This window comes from Medicago sativa, chromosome 8 (genome assembly GCF_051527215.1).
Source record: "Medicago sativa cultivar Bolivia chromosome 8, Bolivia_mono, whole genome shotgun sequence".
Taxonomy (NCBI): Eukaryota; Viridiplantae; Streptophyta; class Magnoliopsida; order Fabales; family Fabaceae; genus Medicago; species Medicago sativa.
This window is the reverse complement of record NC_140756.1, coordinates 66584956-66603185: the sequence shown is the minus strand read 5'-3', so window position 1 is coordinate 66603185 and position 18230 is coordinate 66584956. Positions and strand designations below refer to the sequence as shown.

Here is an 18230-nt window from a genome sequence, read left to right as displayed (position 1 = left end):
AGTGAAAGGAAAGATTGTAAGAGGAAAGATTGTTAAAGGAAAGAAAGTATGAGGAAAGTGAATGGAAAGTGAGATGATTGTTTTAGTTGTTTGGTATGAATGAAAGTGAAAAGAAACTGAAAGGAAAGAAAGTTATGGTTTTATTAAATGACATAAAGGCCCTTATATTAAAAATTAGTATAAAAAAGTAGAATAAAAAAATAAAAATTATGTCATTTAAAAAAACAAATTGACAATAGTGTGATGCCTTTTTTGTATATATGAAAGCTGAAACCATGTCACGTGAGACACACTTGAAATGATGTAAGGTAATAAAAAATTGTCTTCAAAGATAAGGGTAATTTTGTAAATTTGAGGAAGTGAAGATGCATCCCAGACTTTCTTCGCAAATCAGTGGGGAAAGGTTTTGGACGCGGGACCCACCAAATAACAACTTTCTTTCCTTGCTCACAATGCAACCAAAGGATGGAAAGATTGTCAATCCATCTACTTTCTATTCTTTCATCAATCTTTCCTTATCCAATCATCCAAAACAAACAAATAATTAAACAAATAAAACACTAACAATATGGATATGTGATAATTAAACAAATAAAACACTAACAATATGGATATGTGACATGATCATGAAAGGTATTTCACTTCACACTCCCCCTTATGTGTCTACTATATATATGGATGCATGAGCTAGCATTCAGATTCCCCCCACCACCACTTTTCTCTCTAACCCCCTACTCCTTCTTCTAATCCATCCTTTATTACTTCCCCCAAAGAGAGTTCCATCTCTATACCTACTTTAGTTCACAACACACAAAAACTATACTATAATTAGCTGATGGAATATTCAATCATGTCTATGTTCTCATATCACAAACATTCTTCTAACGGTTTCTTCATTTTCCTACTTATCCTAGCTTTCAAAGGTATGTGTACAATACATATATTTATTTGACAAGAATTTTTATGCATTGTCAATATTTTTTTACACCGTCAACCAATCAAAAATCGTCGTTATATTAGAAAATTATTACACCATCAATACATATATGAATTAAATCTTATTTATTTTCAAACTCAATTTTTACAATTATTCCCATACATGCAGGGGTAACAATTTCAGCAACAACATTCACGTTCGTGAACAAATGTGATCACACAATATGGCCAGGAATTCTAGGAAAACCAGACCTCGGAACAACCGGTTTTGAACTCAAAAAAGGAAACACACAAACCTTCCAAGCACCAGCCGGTTGGTCAGGTAGATTCTGGGCAAGAGCCGCTTGCAAATTCGACGATTCTGGCCACGGAACCTGCTCCACCGGGGACTGCGGTTCTGGGGAAATTAACTGCAACGGTAACGGCGCTACACCACCAGCAACACTAGCAGAATTCACTCTAGGAAATAGTTCGCCAGATTACTACGACGTTAGTCTCGTAGACGGTTACAATCTTCCGGTGATGGTTGAAACTAGTGGCGGTTCAGGTTCATGTCAGGCCACTGGCTGTGGAGAGGATCTTAACCGGAGGTGTCCGTCGGAGCTGAGAGTGGACGGTGGTGACGCGTGTAATAGCGCGTGTGGCGCCTTTGGGACACCGGAGTATTGTTGTAGTGGCGCGTTTGGTTCGCCTTCGAGTTGTTCGCCTTCGGTTTATTCGGAAATGTTTAAATCTGCTTGTCCTAAATCTTATAGCTATGCGTTTGATGATGCTACAAGCACTTTTACTTGTACTGCTGCGGATGATTATACTATCACATTTTGTCCTTCTTCTTCTCCAAGGTAAATAAAACTTTTCACTCAAGAAAACTAAAAGCAAAACTTTTCACCTATTTTTAAGGGAAAAGCAAAACTTTTCACTCTTTAATCAAGGTTTTAACTCAAGGGAAATGTTAACCAGTGCCCCGGTGCTCCCGGGGCACTGGTTAAACAAGTTGTTAAGGACATTTTTTGGGTAACAATAAAGTTGTCGCACTCACGATAAGCTATGTGATTTTACAAGAACGAATGTATCTTTTACAAAATCACCAAGTTAAATATGCATCAAGTCAATTTTACAAATTGACCACCTTCTTTTTTTGTAAAAAAAAGGTGGTCGATGCAGTCTTGATTGTTTTATCGTTAGGCCAAAAATAATATGACGTGGTTGTTATTTTAGTTGCGGAAATGTTTTAAGAATGTTCACTCTTTCCTCACAAGAAAAAATATTCACTCTTTTGTGTTTTTTATCTTCTTGACAAACCAAAAATAGATTAAAAAATATTGATGATGAAATTGTTTTGGAACCAGTTAAAAGTTTTAATAATGATTGTAACATGAGTGAATGTTTTTTTTTAGGGTGTAACACGTGTGAATGTTGTGATGAAAGATTAGGCAATGAAAATGATTGTGTAACACAATTTTTAAGAGTAAAATATGAAAGGATTTTGAAATTAATTAATTAATTTTTTTTTTTTGCAAAATCAAATATATAAATTGAGTATAAGAGGTTGTCATGGGAAATTTATTTACCAAATTCTGAATTTTATAAAAAAAAAAATGGTTTTCATTCACTTTTCATTGTATTTTCTTTTTTAAAATTTCATATTCTTTACTCTTTTTTTTCTTTTCTTATATTTCATTTTAGAACTATTATCTCTCTTTTCATTTATGATGATACTTTTTCGAAACGTCATCAATCACATATTTTCTATTATCCTTTCTTCTTTCCACCTATTGTATCTTAATTGATAGTGTGATGTGAAAATCTTTTAATGGACCACGACATAATTGAAGATGTTGTTTTCCTCAAAAAAATAATTGAAGATGTTGTTGATTTTATTTATTTAATTTTTTTCAGTTTGAAGTCATTGATGGAGTCAAAGCCAGGATCATCAGTAGAACAAGCTGCAGTAGCTACTAAATCTTGGATAGCAAATTTGGCCACAGGAGCTTCCACAAGAAGCCAACCATTTTCAATTTCCATTTCTATATTTTTTGTTGCTATCACTTTCATATTTTCATATTTAGTCAATTAGTCTTCATGTGTCTTTTTCCAAGTGACATCTCATTTGCATATTCTCTCATAGACCCTTTATGGGTGGGATTTAGCCTGGGAAACCAAAGTTGTTTCCCATGATGGGAAAATCTAACTTTAAAGGACAGCTGGCGGTTGCCACCCATTGAGTCCAAACAAAAAAAAAATTAGCTTTGATATTTTAATAATTTTGTCCCTTTACTAAGTGACCTCCCTTTTTATCATCACAGCAGAAATTGCTTTTCAATAACAACACTCTATTTCTCATACACCACCGTTTGAATTTAGTGTGCGTTCTAACTCTGTTGAGGTTGTTCATGGTAAAACCCAGCAAAAGAAAAAAAATTGACAACTCCCTTTAAGAATGTTTTGTGAAAGGTTCCTTCATAATAAGAATCTTGCTGTAGGTCACTGAAATTTTCGACAGTTGTATAATAGATCTGGGACTGGTATCTAACCGTTCAGTGAGGTGCTAACCATCAAGGATTCTTCTTCATCCAACTCCTTTCGGTGGTATCTAACCCAAATCTTTATCCCACTTGGAAGTTTTCAGTCAAAGAAAGGTAAGAATTGGACATGGTGTTAGTGTTGGTAACGAAACTTTGATGAAGAAGAAGATGGTTCGGTTCACATATCTCTAACTACTATTTACAAATGATTTTTTTTTTTTTTTAATAAAATTGATTAAAAAAAACATATTTATCTTAAAGGATATGTAAACAACCCAATAATAAAATATTTCTGGAACTGAAACTAATTTTTTATTTTTTTTAAGATTGGAACTGAAACTATTACGTCATTTTTAAAAAAATTAAATAAACACTCACAAAATTAAAAATTGTCACTTAATAATAGACAACAAAAAAACGTTATTTTAGAAACAACAAGTCTAAAATAAATTGCTAAGGCCCATGATTTAATAAAAAAAACCAATAAATTAATCAAATGCTAAATTATTATTTAATTACATGGTGGGGGTGGTTTTTTTGTACACAATAACCATCAACAAGTTATAACAATTACCAAGTGATAGATCTCAACCATTCAAATAAAAAACAATTAAATCTATGGCTGTGAATGAACTTTCCCATCATGGGAAAAAACTTTCCTTTCCCATTCTAAATCTCACCCCCTTTATGACATAGGAAAAGGATCATACAACATATGTAGTTGGTGTGATTAACATAGATTATGATTGTTGAATTCTATGTAAATTATAAGCATTTTTAATTAATCATTTTATTGAAGTTGTTTTTGGCCTTAGTATCATTTGACTAATTTTTGTCCTATATATGACTTATTTTATTTATATTTCTGAATTCGGTGGAGGAATGACGGGTATTCCTCCCATCATTGACGTGTAAAGAATAAAAGATAAAGATTGTTTTACACTAAAGGGGGTACACACTACAACGAGGAAGTGATAAATGGGAAGAAATGAGAGAAAAGTAAGAGATTTGATTAAATATATGATCAGAAAGAAAAAAAACTGAGATATAAAAAGTGTGTGTGAAAGTGTACCAAAAAAATGTATAAGAAAAAGGTTTAAAAATCTACTTGTTCAGCTACTTGTTCCTCACGTTATTGTTGGTCAATTTAGATATATAAATGAAGAATTAATTACTTTTAACTAATATTTTTTTTTCTCAGCTAATATAGTTGAATGAGTATTAAAATGAAAGTTAAGAGTTCGAGATCAATGTTGTTAACAATGTCCTCAATGTTGTTAATCATGTTCTCCTCCAACAAACTAACCACAAACATTTACCTATATATAAGAAAGATATAGCTAACTACTACACTAGTGTCTCTAACATTCCTTTTTTAGTAAATGAAATTCATTTTATCATAGAAATTAAAACACTTAATAATATGCATAGCTTTAAATAACACTTGATATAAGTAACTAGCAAATATATATGGGGCTGCTAACTTACACCCACCTAAAAACACTAAGGTGCAAGTTAGCAAGCTACACCCACTTATAATTTACTAAAACACCATTTTGTTTATATTCTAATTAATTTTAAATAGAAGGGCAATTTTGTAACTAGCTTAAAAAAGATATTCTAATTATTTATTTTTTATAAAGAAACCAAACTAATACAACGAAATTGATACGGGAAGAGACAACCTGAGACTTGAGAGAGACAACATGAGATTTGATAGATATTATTATTTGGAAAATATTTTGATTTTCAATACATTGAATACACTTATTTACATGAATAATTTTCATTTATAATCCTTAAAAAGTGTCTCATAGTCACTCGTTAACGTCTCCCTAATTTTAAAAAGTTTATCTCATTCTCATTTTTAGTGTACTTGATTTGAGGGACAAATACTATATGTATAACCTTAAAAAAAATACTATATGTATGATGTATCAACACAGTATTGATACGGTTTGTGTTTTAATGCGATTACTAATTTATGATACATCAAATTAGAGAATACCGTAAAGAAAATAATAAGTAAATACCGATTTGGCTTAATTAGCATATAATTGAAATTTAGGATAAGGAAAAGAACAATTCACTTTTTAATTTATTCTTCTCAACTAAATTAATATGGAACATATACTCCCTCCGTTTCAAAATACATGTCCATTTTAGAGAAAATTTTTGTTTCAAAATACATGTCCATTTGATAGTTTTAGGATACAGTTTGTCTATTATACCCTTGTATACCAATTAATTGGATTCTAGATTTTCTCCACAATAATTATTTTCCACTAATAAATGTTGACCCAATTTTAAGTGGATGCACTCTCCCAAGAAATTATTTTCCCATGACTACTTACTCTAATCCATCGTAACTAACTACTCCTAATTAATTGGACTCTCTAATTTGTTTATAAAAATAGTAAATTTTATAATTAAAACTACAAAAAAAAAATGGAAAACAAAGGAAAGTTTGTGAAAGTTGAAGATTTGCAAAATGAAAGAGTTGAAGACTCTTTCGACAGCATACAATATGAAAGGGTTGAAGACTCTTTTGATGGGTCACAAAGTGACACAAACATAACCTTACAAGATGATAGAATGCAAAAACATGGTGATTGTGGAGAAGCATCTTCAAAAGCAACAAAGGATTTTGACTTAAATATAAAGGCAGATTGTGGTTTTGATTTGATTTGAATGAATATCTAGTAGCAAAAACAATGTGATTTACTAGATGAACCGTATGTATTGGTATTGCCAGAATGTGTTGGTATTGAAGGATGATTGACTTTAATTAATTTTGGTATTGGTATTGAAAGTAATTATGAGATGGGGTAAATAAATGTAAAATGGAGGAAATCAAAGACAAGGGTATAATAGGAACTTTTGTGTCAAACTAGCTTCTCCTTGGTTACTGCAATTTCTCTAAAATGGACATGTATTTTGAAACGGAGGGAGTATGATTTAGGGAGACACATTTGAATCCATTACTCTCTTTTGAATCATACATGATTTAAAACTTCGATGACTTTAATGTTATTTGCGAGGATGCTTTATGCCTTCACCTGGAGTGTGCCACCCATTTATTCTAGCATCAACCTTTCTGAATCACATGTTGCTACCACGAAAGTCAATCCACTTGTGGCATTGGCAGAGCCAAGGTTTATCCTTGTTTGTGTGTGAGCGAGCGTGCGTGACACCCTAAACTAAAAAACATAAATATTTAAATTTGAAGTACATATTTTCAAAAATATTCTTTGAAAGACATTTTGAAGAGGAGAAAAGAACTATAGAATATAAAATAATTAACAAAGTAATCGCCACAATGGGTTCAAGGTACCACATTTTCTCTTACACATCAAAATAAATAACACGAAAGTAAATCATTTCCATAACCATAAAATAGGACAACCTTTTTCCCTTCAAAAATACCATTTTTAACCTTGTTCAATATTTCTTTAAAAAATTGTTGTTTACTCGTGTATTTATTGTTTTGAGTAAAAATAATATATTTATTGTCTTCTTATTTTCTATACATGAAGGAGCCAATAGGTTATTTGGAACATGGGGAGGGTTTGTTTTAATTTACAAAAATAGAGAGTCAAAATGATTTTTGGTTCACTTGCTTCTGTTGCTTGTTGTGCACTTTATTTTATGTTAAAACATTTAATGAGGGTATATTTGATACTCTAATTTTTTTTTACAGTAATAATGAGTGTTCCTCGGTATTGTTGTCTTTTTTTTTTCTTTCTATATAATAAGGTGAGAGAGAATTAAAGAAGGAAACTTTGAATAGATAACACTTGTCAAAAGTTTTTTTTTTCTTTTCAGGATCTCACACTTGCCACTATTGAATGGGGACTGGCAAAAATATGATCAATTAGACGTCCAAAGTTTTTTGTTCTTTTTTTCTTTGCAGGATCTCACACTTACCGTGAAGGTGAGAAAAATACAAGAAGGGGGGTTGAATTGTGTTTTAGAAAAATTCTTCGTTTCTCCTAAAAACTGAACACACTGATCAGAAACTAAGCGAGACAGCTTCTGAAGTGATAATCAGAATCTAGATGCAGCGGAATAAAACAGAGAGAGAGAAGAAGAAAGACACAAAGCAATTATACTGGTTCCCTCCACAATCCGGAAGTAGTCCAGTCCCCCTTGCACTTCCAAGGAGATTTCACTAAGAGTAATATCTGATTACAATTGCTCAAGCACACAAGCAAGAGACTTCCTTTGCTCAAGCACACAAGCTAGAGACTTCCTTTGCTCAAGAACACAATCAAGAGACTTCCTGCTCAAGCACAATTGCAAGAGACTTCCTAACTAAACAAAATTACACAGAAAATTGTTTAAGGTTGAACACTTGATATACAATCAGAGGTGCTCACAATACACATCAGATACAGACTCAATGGACTTAAGAATTTCTAAGATATGACTTTAAGACACAGAAATTCTAAGTGAATGCAGAACAATTTCAGCAGAGGTTTGGCACTTGTAAAAATGTTGTGAGTCTTTCGTTCAGCGTTCTTGCATTACCAAATCTTTAGGTCTTCACTCCTTTATATAGAGGTGTGAAAGAGACGTTGTGAAATTGCCAGCACACCAAAGAGTCGTTGTTGAAGCTTGATCTTTCACCAATGATATTTTGCCTGATTTGGTTGTTGTCCTATGAAGAACCAATTTGAAATCCATTCCTTATCCAAACGAACATCTATGCAGGCGAAGCCGTATTCTGGAGCTGTTTTCTTGTCTTGTAGCGTGGACACAAAACAGAGTAGTGGAGAACGTGGTTGTACAATTCGTACAAAGTACAATGTCAACGCTTTTGTCCAAATTGCAAGCACATGCCTTCAAACACCTTTGAAATGACCGTTGCAATGTTCCACTAATTTTCTGCTATGTTTTCGAATCCAATAGACAGCTTTTGCAATGTAGATTCTTCAATCTTTGAATCTTTTGCAAATCCAGTTGATCTTCAGCTTCTGGTGAAATGACTTCTGATGAGGCAGCTTCTGATGATGCAGCTTCTGATGAAACAACTACTGCAGCTTCTGATGGTGCAGCTTCTGATAATTGTGGCTTCTGGACCTCTTGTCTTTAGGAGCGCTTTTACTATCTTCAGGAGCAGCTTGACTTCAGGAGCGCTATTTCTTCAGGAGCAGCTTGACTTCAGGAGCGCTATTTCTTCAGGAGCAGCTTGCCTTCAGAATCATCTAAGCTTCATTTTCTTTTGCTCTTTATTTGCTCATTCAGAACCAATTAATGATGTAACTTTTTAACTGTGGTCCTGTACACTTGAACAAATATTAGCTAGTCCAATTTACAATTTTTAATACCTTGTTATCATCAAAACTCTTTAAGGTTCATTGTTAAACATATTTTGTTCCAACAATCTCCCCCTTTTTGATGATGACAAACAATAGTATTTAAAATTGATCAATTGTTGTTAATCTAATTAACAAGTTGACCTTGGGGTTCTGAGGTTTGTAAGCTCTAACTCCCCCTGAGTCTGATAGTTTTTAAGGTGAGGTTTGTAAGCTCCCCCTAAGTTCTATCCAGGTTAATTAAATTCATTTTTCGCACAATAATATCAGAGCTAAAAAAAATTGAAAGAATTGACTTATAGATAAGAAGAATGGTTCAATTAATTGTTATTTGAAATTTGATACTCCCCCTTTTTGATACACCGATAAAAAGGATAGAGTTTTTCAAACATTAATTAATGGGGCTCAGAGCCTTTAAATACTATCACATATACTCCCCCTTTTGTCATTAGCAAAAAGACATAAACAAAAAGAAGAGATGAGAAAAACATAAGATTAAAGGTTCAGAGCATAATTCAAATCATTTTAAAGCACATTAACCATCTTCAAAGAATAAATAAACAGACATAGCAAATAATAACATACAAGGTATAAACAGTTAAGATTTTCAGAAGCAGGAAAAATTCAGAAGCATCTAATATCAAAAGCAAAAAGAATTAAATCAGAAGCAGAATTGAACAAGGAATGTCAAAAGCCTAAAAAGACAGAAAAATAAGCTAAAAGTGTGCAACTATGGGTTTGGCTTATTTCTCTAAAATCTTCTTCAGAAGCTCTTGAACATCAGCATACTTCTTGTCCATAACTCTTCTGTAGTTGTCTTCTCTGATCTTGGCTTCTTGCATGTCAGCTTCCAACTGAGATATCTTCAGCTTCTGCTCTATTAGCTCTGTTTCCAACCTCTCATTTTCTTCTTTGAGCACCTTGTTCTCCTGAGCTAGAGCCAGGTTAGGTGCATCAAACTTCTCTAGGATCTCAGAAGGAATACTCAGATGCAGCTCCTTAGGCAGGAATTCATCAGGTGCTCTGCCTCTGATACTTAGTGGAGTCTTTACCCAAGTACCAAGAACTTCAACATCTCCAGTATTCTCTTCTATGCCATTCAACCAATCTTCCAGCTTCTGCTTGGCTTGCTCTTGAGCCTCAATACAGGAATCATGCAGCGCTGAAATTAGGTTGACGACCCTTTCCTTGATCCTTCTCCATTGCTTCTGATAGCTTATTGTATGACCCAGGTCATTTCTACTTGCTATCAGTCTGAGAACTTCAGAAGCAATATCTTCCCACACATCCTTTAGAACTTGAGAATCCAGGTATATGGTGGGAGGTGAAGGTTGTTTAGAGGGTTTTGGAGGGGCTAAGGGAATAATTGGTAGGTTTGGTGATGATTGGTCATTTGTAGTTACGGATTGGCTGGTTGATGGTTGGTCAGGAGAGGGGTCAACTACCATATCAGAGGCATGATCATTTTGATCATCCTCAGAGGTTAGCTCAGGAACAATGTGTTTAGGAGCGGCAGTTTCAGGTTCAGGTTCAGGAGTGGGTTTAGTAACTGGTTGTTCAGGAACAGAATGTTCAGGAACGGTCTTTTGAGGAGTTGGTTGTTCAGGAACAGATAGTTCAGGAACAATTGGGGGTGATGAAGTTGTAGGGGGTGAAGATTGAAGTGGTGAAAAGGCTTTTTCTGGTGAAGGTTTTTGTTGAGGGGGGTCTTCTGAAACAACGTTATCAGAAGCGGTTGCTTCTGGAGTTGTCTCAGAGGCTTTTTCTGAGGTTGTCTCAACATTTTCTGGTATAATCATGTTGAGGGGTTGAATGTTAAGAGGTTGAGGGTTAAGCGAAAGATATTAGTGATGACTCTATCTCTCTGCACAGCCAATTCAGTCAACTTCTCATTGATTATATGACCAACTGGTTCATAAGTGTTTGACTGAGATGGCTTTGTATTGGTATTGGTTGATGATGACTGGCGTTTTACTGGTTTTCTAACAAGTTGAGCTATGGGTAGATCATCATCAGAATCTGAAGATGATGATGAGGATTTTGAAGAAGGTGAAGGAGAGTCACTGGATATCTCATGTACTACAGGTTCTGAGTGTGTGAAAATATTACCTGAAGAAGAGGGTTCTGAGCAATCATTTTTAGCAGTGTCAGGAATTTTAAGAAGTTGTGATGCTTCTGTTATTACCCTCTCTTGAAGCTCAGAAGCAATCTCCATAGCTTTTCCAATAGCTTCTGACACATTAGTAGCAGCTTCAGTCTTCTTAGAAACATGAGGAAAGTTCTTGGTCCTCCTTACTGCTTGCTTCCTTTTCTTCTTTGGTATTGCAGGTTGATCAAGAGTAATGCCAACATCCATGATCATCCTGGAATCCATGTCTTCAATAGCTTCTTCAATTGATGGTACTGATGATCCACCAATCTTGAGCTTGTCAGAAGCAACTTTTGCCTTCTTAACAGTCCTTTCAACCTCCAGATATTCTTCTGCAGTTATTTTCCTTTTAGTCCTTCTGCCTTTTGCTAGAGGCACTGCACCATCAAACATTTCTTCAGGTACTTCATCCAACCTGATGATCTTGTTGGTTGCCTCATAGTGTTCCTTGATGTACCTCATTTGCACTTCAATAGGATCCTGTTTGCAGATGGGTGGAAAATCTCTCATAAGATCATATACAACAAGAGATTCACTTAGATCAGTTTTAAGCTTGGTGACCTTGGTGATCAGCTTCATATTCTTGAGAGTTTGAGCATTTATGAATGCTCCAGTCTTTGTATCCAGCAGCTGATCTGTGTAGCCTTGAGTTCTGTTTAAACAATCCAAGACACCTCCTTGATAGAAAATCTATGATAAGAGTCTTCCATAAGGAACCAAGGGTTTATCCAGTAGCTGACTCTGTTTTAGACACTCTATGAGGTACTTGAACATATATTTGGGCACGTTCACTTTTTCCTTCTTGATGAAGTGCTGGAGAAGGACCTTATGAGCTAAATTTGGTTTCACACTGTCACCACATGGAAACAGGTTCTCATTCTGAATCTTCAGAAGCATCTTAGTTTCCATGCTCAATTCAGCATATTTCTTCTCCTTCTCAGAATTGTATATCACCAAGTTGGCTTGCTTTTTCCAAATGCATTTTTCAGCAGCACCTGAAAGATCAATTCCAGAGTAATATCCAGAAGCTTCAGCCTTAAGAACAGACTCTATGTGCCATTGTGCAATTTTCACTGGAATACCGCAGATGCTTGATCTGATTTCATCTTCAACAAACGGCGCAAGACCCATTTCTTCTCTTGATTTTCCTTCCAGTTCTGGATAGAGCAAAACCATATGACTTTCTTCAGCTATGGATGCAGCTTTGTTATAAATTTTTGCTCTAACCCAGAAGTGCCTGACCAATGCTTCATATGTTGGTCCATTCAACATTTTGAAGTAATGCATGAGTCCTTGCTCTTCATAGAAATTCCTGATCCAACACTTATGAAAAGTCAGAGAATTGAAATCCACTGGATTCTCTATCTGAACTTGTAGTTCCCATTCTTCCAATTTCATGCTTCTTCCTTTGTAGTCATATTCAGGGACCATCCGTGAAGTAGATACTGAAACTTCTTGTTGCGAGCTTGATGATGCCATTTGATGATGATTGAAGAAGATTTAGAGAATTTAGGGTTCTAAGGTTTTTGCGCTTACTTCGCAAGAGGTTTGAGAGCAAAATGTGTTTGTTGTGAGTGAGTAGTGTGTGAATTGACAAAGTGTTAAAAGTAAAACGATTGCAATTCAAAAGAGACAAACAAACATAACATTAATGACAAAATTGGGGGCGCGTGAAGAGTACTTTCAAAGCTATTAAATCATCATTGCCCTTTTTAGTTATACACCAACACATACAGGGCACGTAAGAAGTTCACAGAGTAACTACCAAGTTAGTGGGCCAGAAGTTACTTTTAAAAAGTAACTCCCAACGTTTCCACTAATTCAACTATTCGAGAGCAATAAATCCAGCTTCTGGACTTCAGATGCTGACGTCATCATCAGAAGCGAGTTTTCCTCAGAACCTCAATAAAGAGCTTCTGATGGACTACTGCTTCTGAACTAACTTCAGAACCTAAAATCCTATTCAGGAGCAAGCAAACATCTAATCAGACACGTAATGTATGTTCAAATTTTTCTTTATAAAATCAAATCTTTCAACAGTTAAAGGCTTAGTAAATATATCAGCCCATTGATTTTCAGTATCAATGAATTGTATATCTAAAATTCCTTTTTGAACATAATCTCTGATAAAATGGTGTTTGATTTCAATGTGCTTAGCTCTTGAATGCAAAATTGGATTTTTAGACAAACAAATAGCAGCAGTATTATCACAATAAATGGGAATACCGTTAGCAGTTATCTGATAGTCTTCCAACTGATGTTTCATCCAAAGTAGTTGTGTACAACAACTTGCAGCTGAAATGTATTCTGCTTCTGCTGTAGACATAGCAATGGTTGTTTGTCTTTTGCTAGCCCAGGATATAAGATTATCACCCAGAAATTGACAATTGCCACTGGTTGACTTTCTTTCAATCCTATCACCAGCATAATCAGCATCACAGAATCCAATTAGCTTATAATCTAAGGATTTCCTATAAAGGAGTCCAAGATTAGTTGTTCCTTTCAAATACCTAAAGATTCTCTTGACAGCAGTCATATGAGATTCTCTAGGATCTGATTGGAATCTTGCACACAGGCATACACTGAATAAAATATCTGGCCTAGATGCAGTGAGGTATAACAAAGAACCAATCATACCTCTATACAGCTTCTAATCTACTTTAGCTCCTTCATCTTCTTTGCTTAAGGTGCACGTAGGGTGCATTGGAGTGTTCATCACTTTACAATCTTCAAGTTTGAACTTCTTCAGAAGCTCCTTTGTGTACTTTGATTGATGAACATAGACTCCTTCTCTGCATTAACTCAGAAAATTCCTTGCAAAGAGATGCATTAGTAGAACCAAATATTATATCATCAACATATATTTGCACAACAAGAATATCTTTCCCAAGGGTCCTTCTGAAGAGTGTAGTATCAACCTGTCCTCTTTTAAAATCATTCTTGATTAAGAAATTACTTAGTCTATCATACCAAGCTCTGGGAGCTTGTTTCAAGCCATATAGTGATTTCTTTAGTTTAAAAACATGGTCAGGATATTTAATATCCTCAAATCCAGGAGGTTGCTTGACATACACTTCTTCTTCTATGACACCATTTAGAAATGCACTCTTGACATCCATTTGATATAATATTATGCCATGATTAACTGCATAGGAAAGAAGTAACCTGATTGCTTCCAATCTTGCAACTGGAGCAAACGTTTCAGTGTAATCAATGCCTTCTTGTTGACTATACCCTTGTGCAACAAGCCTGGCTTTATTTCTTGTTACTTCACCTTGCTCATTCATCTTGTTTCTCAATACCCATTTTGTTCCAATAATGTTCTTGTGCTGAGGTTTGGGTACCAGATCCCACACATCATTTCTTTGAAATTGATTCAACTCTTCTTGCATAGCTAGGATCCATCCATCATCTGAAAGTGCTTCATCATCTGTTGTAGGTTCAATCATTGAGATTAGTCCGATCATTGACTCCACTTGTCTGAAATGTGATCTTGTTCTTCTTGGACTATCTTTGTTTCCAATGATTAGCTCCTCAGGATGTGAAGACTTGTGTTTGAATGTGTTTCTGGGAGGATCTGCTTGATGTGAACCATCTTGTGCTTCATCAGAAGCAGCTTCATCTTGCGCTTCTGATGTGGGTTCAGCTTCTGGACTATCTTCAGACTCAGCTATCTGATCAGGTTCTGGAGTAGCTTCAGGAACCTGTATCTCTGCAAAACTTTCACCTTGCTTTGAAGTTTTATCTTCAAGCTCCTTGTCATCAAATTTAACGTGCATAGATTCTTCAACACAGAGTGTTTCTGAATTATACACTCTGTATGCCTTTGACCTTTCAGAGTAACCTAAAAAGATTCCTCTTTGGGCCTTGGCATCAAATTTCTTTAGGTAGAGCTTGTTGTTCAGAATGTAACATGTACATCCAAATTGATGAAAGTAAGAGATATTGGGTTTTCTTCCTTTAAAGAGTTCATATGCTGTTTTCTCCAAAATAGGTCTAATATAGATCCTGTTTTGAACATAGCATGCTGTATTCACTGCTTCTGCCCAAAAATGTTTTGGTAAATTGTTTTCATGAATCATGGTTCTGGCCATTTCTTGTAAAGTTCTATTCTTTCTCTCTACAACCCCATTTTGTTGTGGTGTTCTAGGAGAAGAGAATTCATGGAAAATTCCATGTTTTTCACAAAAAGTTTCAAATGGCTCATTTTCAAATTCTCCACCATGATCACTTCTGACTTTCAAAATTTTTGATTCTTTTTCAGATTGAATTTGAGTGCAGAAGCTACTGAATACATCACACGCAACATCTTTACTCTTTATGAATTTTACCCAAGTCCATCTGCTGTAATCATCAACAATGACTAATCCATATTTACTTCCATATAAGGATGCAGTACTCACTGGTCCAAATAAATCAATATGGAGTAATTCTAAAGGTCTTGAGGTTGAAACAATGTCTTTGGTTTTAAAAGATGATTTCACAATTTTCCCTCTCTGACATGCACCACAGAGTGCATCTGAATGATAGTCAATGTCTGGTAGCCCTTTCACAAGTTGCAACTTACTAAGCTTAGAGATTAACCTCCAATTAGCATGTCCCAACCTTCTGTGCCACATCCATTTCTTATCATTTACTGATAGTAGGCAAAATACCTTCTGATCAGTCAGTTCAGAAAAATTGATTTTATAGACATTGTCAACTCTCTTTCCTTTGAACACAATGGATTTGTCTTCCTTGTTGATTACTGTACAGTTGGGTTTTTCAAAAAGCACATCATAACCATTATCACAAAATTGACTAATGCTCAAAAGGTTATGTTCAAGACCATCTACCAACCATACATTATTAATTGAGGTAGAGGAATTACCAATAGTTCATGTACCTATGATCTTGCCTGACTGGTTGCCTCCAAATTTCACATTTCCTCCCTCTTTCATTGTTAGGCTGAGGAACATGGACTTGTCTCCTGTCATGTGTCTTGAGCAACCGCTGTCTAGGTACCATGATCTTTGCTTTGGCACTGCTCTTAGACATACCTGCATTATTGACATTTTTAGATTTAGGTACCCATTGTTCTATGGGTCCTGGAAGGTTAGTACTTAAGGCTTTACTCTTCACTTCTTGTACCTTGTGCTGTGAGTTGGGTTGCTTCTGATTAACCACCACCTTAGGTTTTGGTACTTCAGAAGCAGTAACTGTCTTCTTCTGAAACTTAGACTTCAGAACCCCAGATTTTGGTTTCACCAGACTCTGAGGAATAGGTTCTGATCTTTTCAGGATCCTAACCTTTGAAGTCTTGGAATCAGATTTGATCATAGCCTTTGACTTAGAGTTCTTTGGCTTTGAAGTAACCTTAGCCTTAGAACTAGAAGCTTCAGGTTCTGATTGAACAACAGTTTCCAACTCAGCCCCTTCTGGTACAAAGAATGTTTTCAGACCTTCCTTGATGCATTCACAACAAGATTTTAGATTGGTTTTCTCAAGTTTCACTTCTGGAAAACCAATTCCTCTGCCATTGTTCTTGTAAATGCTATAAATCATAGAAGCTACTCTGCTTCTGTCAATGCCAGATATAATAAAATCTTCAAGAGCAATTTCATGATTACTTAAAGGTTTTTCATTACACTTTTCTTGTAGCTTCTGACATAAGAACCTGAGCTGATCTTCATATGTTTTACACATGAAGTCAAAGCCCCTAAGTTCTTGTTCAGAAGCTTTCAGATCCAATAGAGTTGATTTTTGCTGTTGTACCAAATCAGCATATTTTTCTTTTAAATCCTTCAACTCATTGGTTCTTACTTCAAAATGTGTAAGAAGTTCTTTAAGTGACTCAACAAGTTCATCTCTGGGAATTTTGGAATATACCTCGTTTTCATCTTCTGAGTCTGAATCTGATCCAGCTTCTGAAGTTGCTGTTGCTACCAACCCAACAGCTACCTTTGCATCTTCATCAGCTTCCTCTTTATCAGATCCAGATTCACTACCCAAATCATCCCAGGTTGCCATTAAACTCTGCTTAATCTGCTTCTTGAATTTGCTTGGTTTGAATGTAGACCTCTTTGACTTGTCCTTTGACTTTTCTCTTTGAAGATCAGGGCATTCAGCAATGAAGTGTCCCGACTTCTTACAGTTGAAGCATCCCTTCTGATCTTCTTTCTTTGAGCTTCTGGAGTTACCCCTTTTGGAGAGAAACTTTCTGTTCTTCTTGGCCAGATATTGAAGTCTGTTTGAGAGCATGGCCATTTCAGCAGCATCTGGTTCAGAATCTGAACTTGACTGTTCTTCCTCTTCAGATTCAACCACTTTGAGTGCTTTTGATGACTTGCCTTTGGATGGAAGAGCTATTGATTTACTCTTCTTAGTAGACTCATGTTCATTAAGACTTAACTCATGAACTTTGAGAGAACTAACAAGATCTTCGACACTTAAAGTGTTTAAATCTTTAGCTTCCTCAATGGCAGTCACTTTTGGTCTCCATCTGGCAGGTAAGCTTCTGAGTATCTTGCTTACATGATCAGAAGCAACATAGCTCTTCTTTAGAATCTGTAGCCCAGAGACTAAGGTTTGAAACCTTGAGTACATCTCCTCAATAGTTTCATCATCCTTCATCTTGAATAACTCATACTGATGTACCAGCAGGAGAGCCTTTGCTTCTTTGACCTTCTTGCTCCCTTCATAATTTGAACAGAGAGAAGCAAACATAGCTTTAGCAGTGGATTTATCACTCATCTTCATGTACTCTGCTTTGGGTATGGCAGTGACAAGAGCTCCTCTGATAATATGATGCTTTCTGTAGAGTTTCCTCAGTTCTGGAGTATGTTTCTTTCTATCCACAGCAGCTCTTTCTTCATCAAGGACTAAATCACCAACACCATCTTCCAGAATATCCCATAATTCTTCATCTAGGCTCATGATGTAACTGTAAAAGTTGGTCTTCCACCAAGAGAACTCTTCAGCATCTCCATTGAACTTTGGAACTTTTCCAACACTGGATTTCTTACTATCACTATAATCATGTGAGACATTTTTATAGGTAGTATCACCAGGACCAGTAGGAGGAGGAATATACATGTTTTTCTCAGATCTTTGACTGTTGCACGGTTAAGTGTTACACAACAGACCAAGGCTCTAGATACCAATTGAAGGTGAGAAAAACACAAGAAGGGGGGTTGAATTGTGTTTTAGAAAAATTCTTCGTTTCTCCTAAAAACTGAACACACTGATCAGAAGCTAAGCGAGACAGCTTCTGAAGTGATAATCAGAATCTAAATGCAGCGGAATAAAACAGAGAGAGAGAAG

General features: G+C 35.4%; 1 protein-coding gene across 1 annotated transcript; it reads left to right on the top strand.

Moving 5' to 3' along the window:
• The first annotated feature begins 700 nt into the window (after positions 1-700).
• Positions 701-3075, top strand: LOC146900689 (thaumatin-like protein 1). The gene is made up of 3 exons (XM_085733904.1): positions 701-923; positions 1106-1778; positions 2836-3075. Exons 1-3 carry the CDS (start codon positions 836-838, stop codon positions 3011-3013), a joined length of 939 nt encoding a protein of 312 aa, XP_085590030.1. The 5' UTR covers positions 701-835; the 3' UTR covers positions 3014-3075.
• Positions 3076-18230: the final 15155 nt, after the last annotated feature.

Bases quoted from the DNA above. Each gene is read 5' to 3' on its own strand.
- LOC146900689 (XM_085733904.1), top strand. From the start codon at position 836: ATGGAATATTCAATCATGTCTATGTTCTCATATCACAAACATTCTTCT. The intron at 924-1,105 runs GTATGTGTACAA...CCATACATGCAG, and splicing joins ACTTATCCTAGCTTTCAAAG to GGGTAACAATTTCAGCAACA. The intron at 1,779-2,835 runs GTAAATAAAACT...AATTTTTTTCAG, and splicing joins TGTCCTTCTTCTTCTCCAAG to TTTGAAGTCATTGATGGAGT.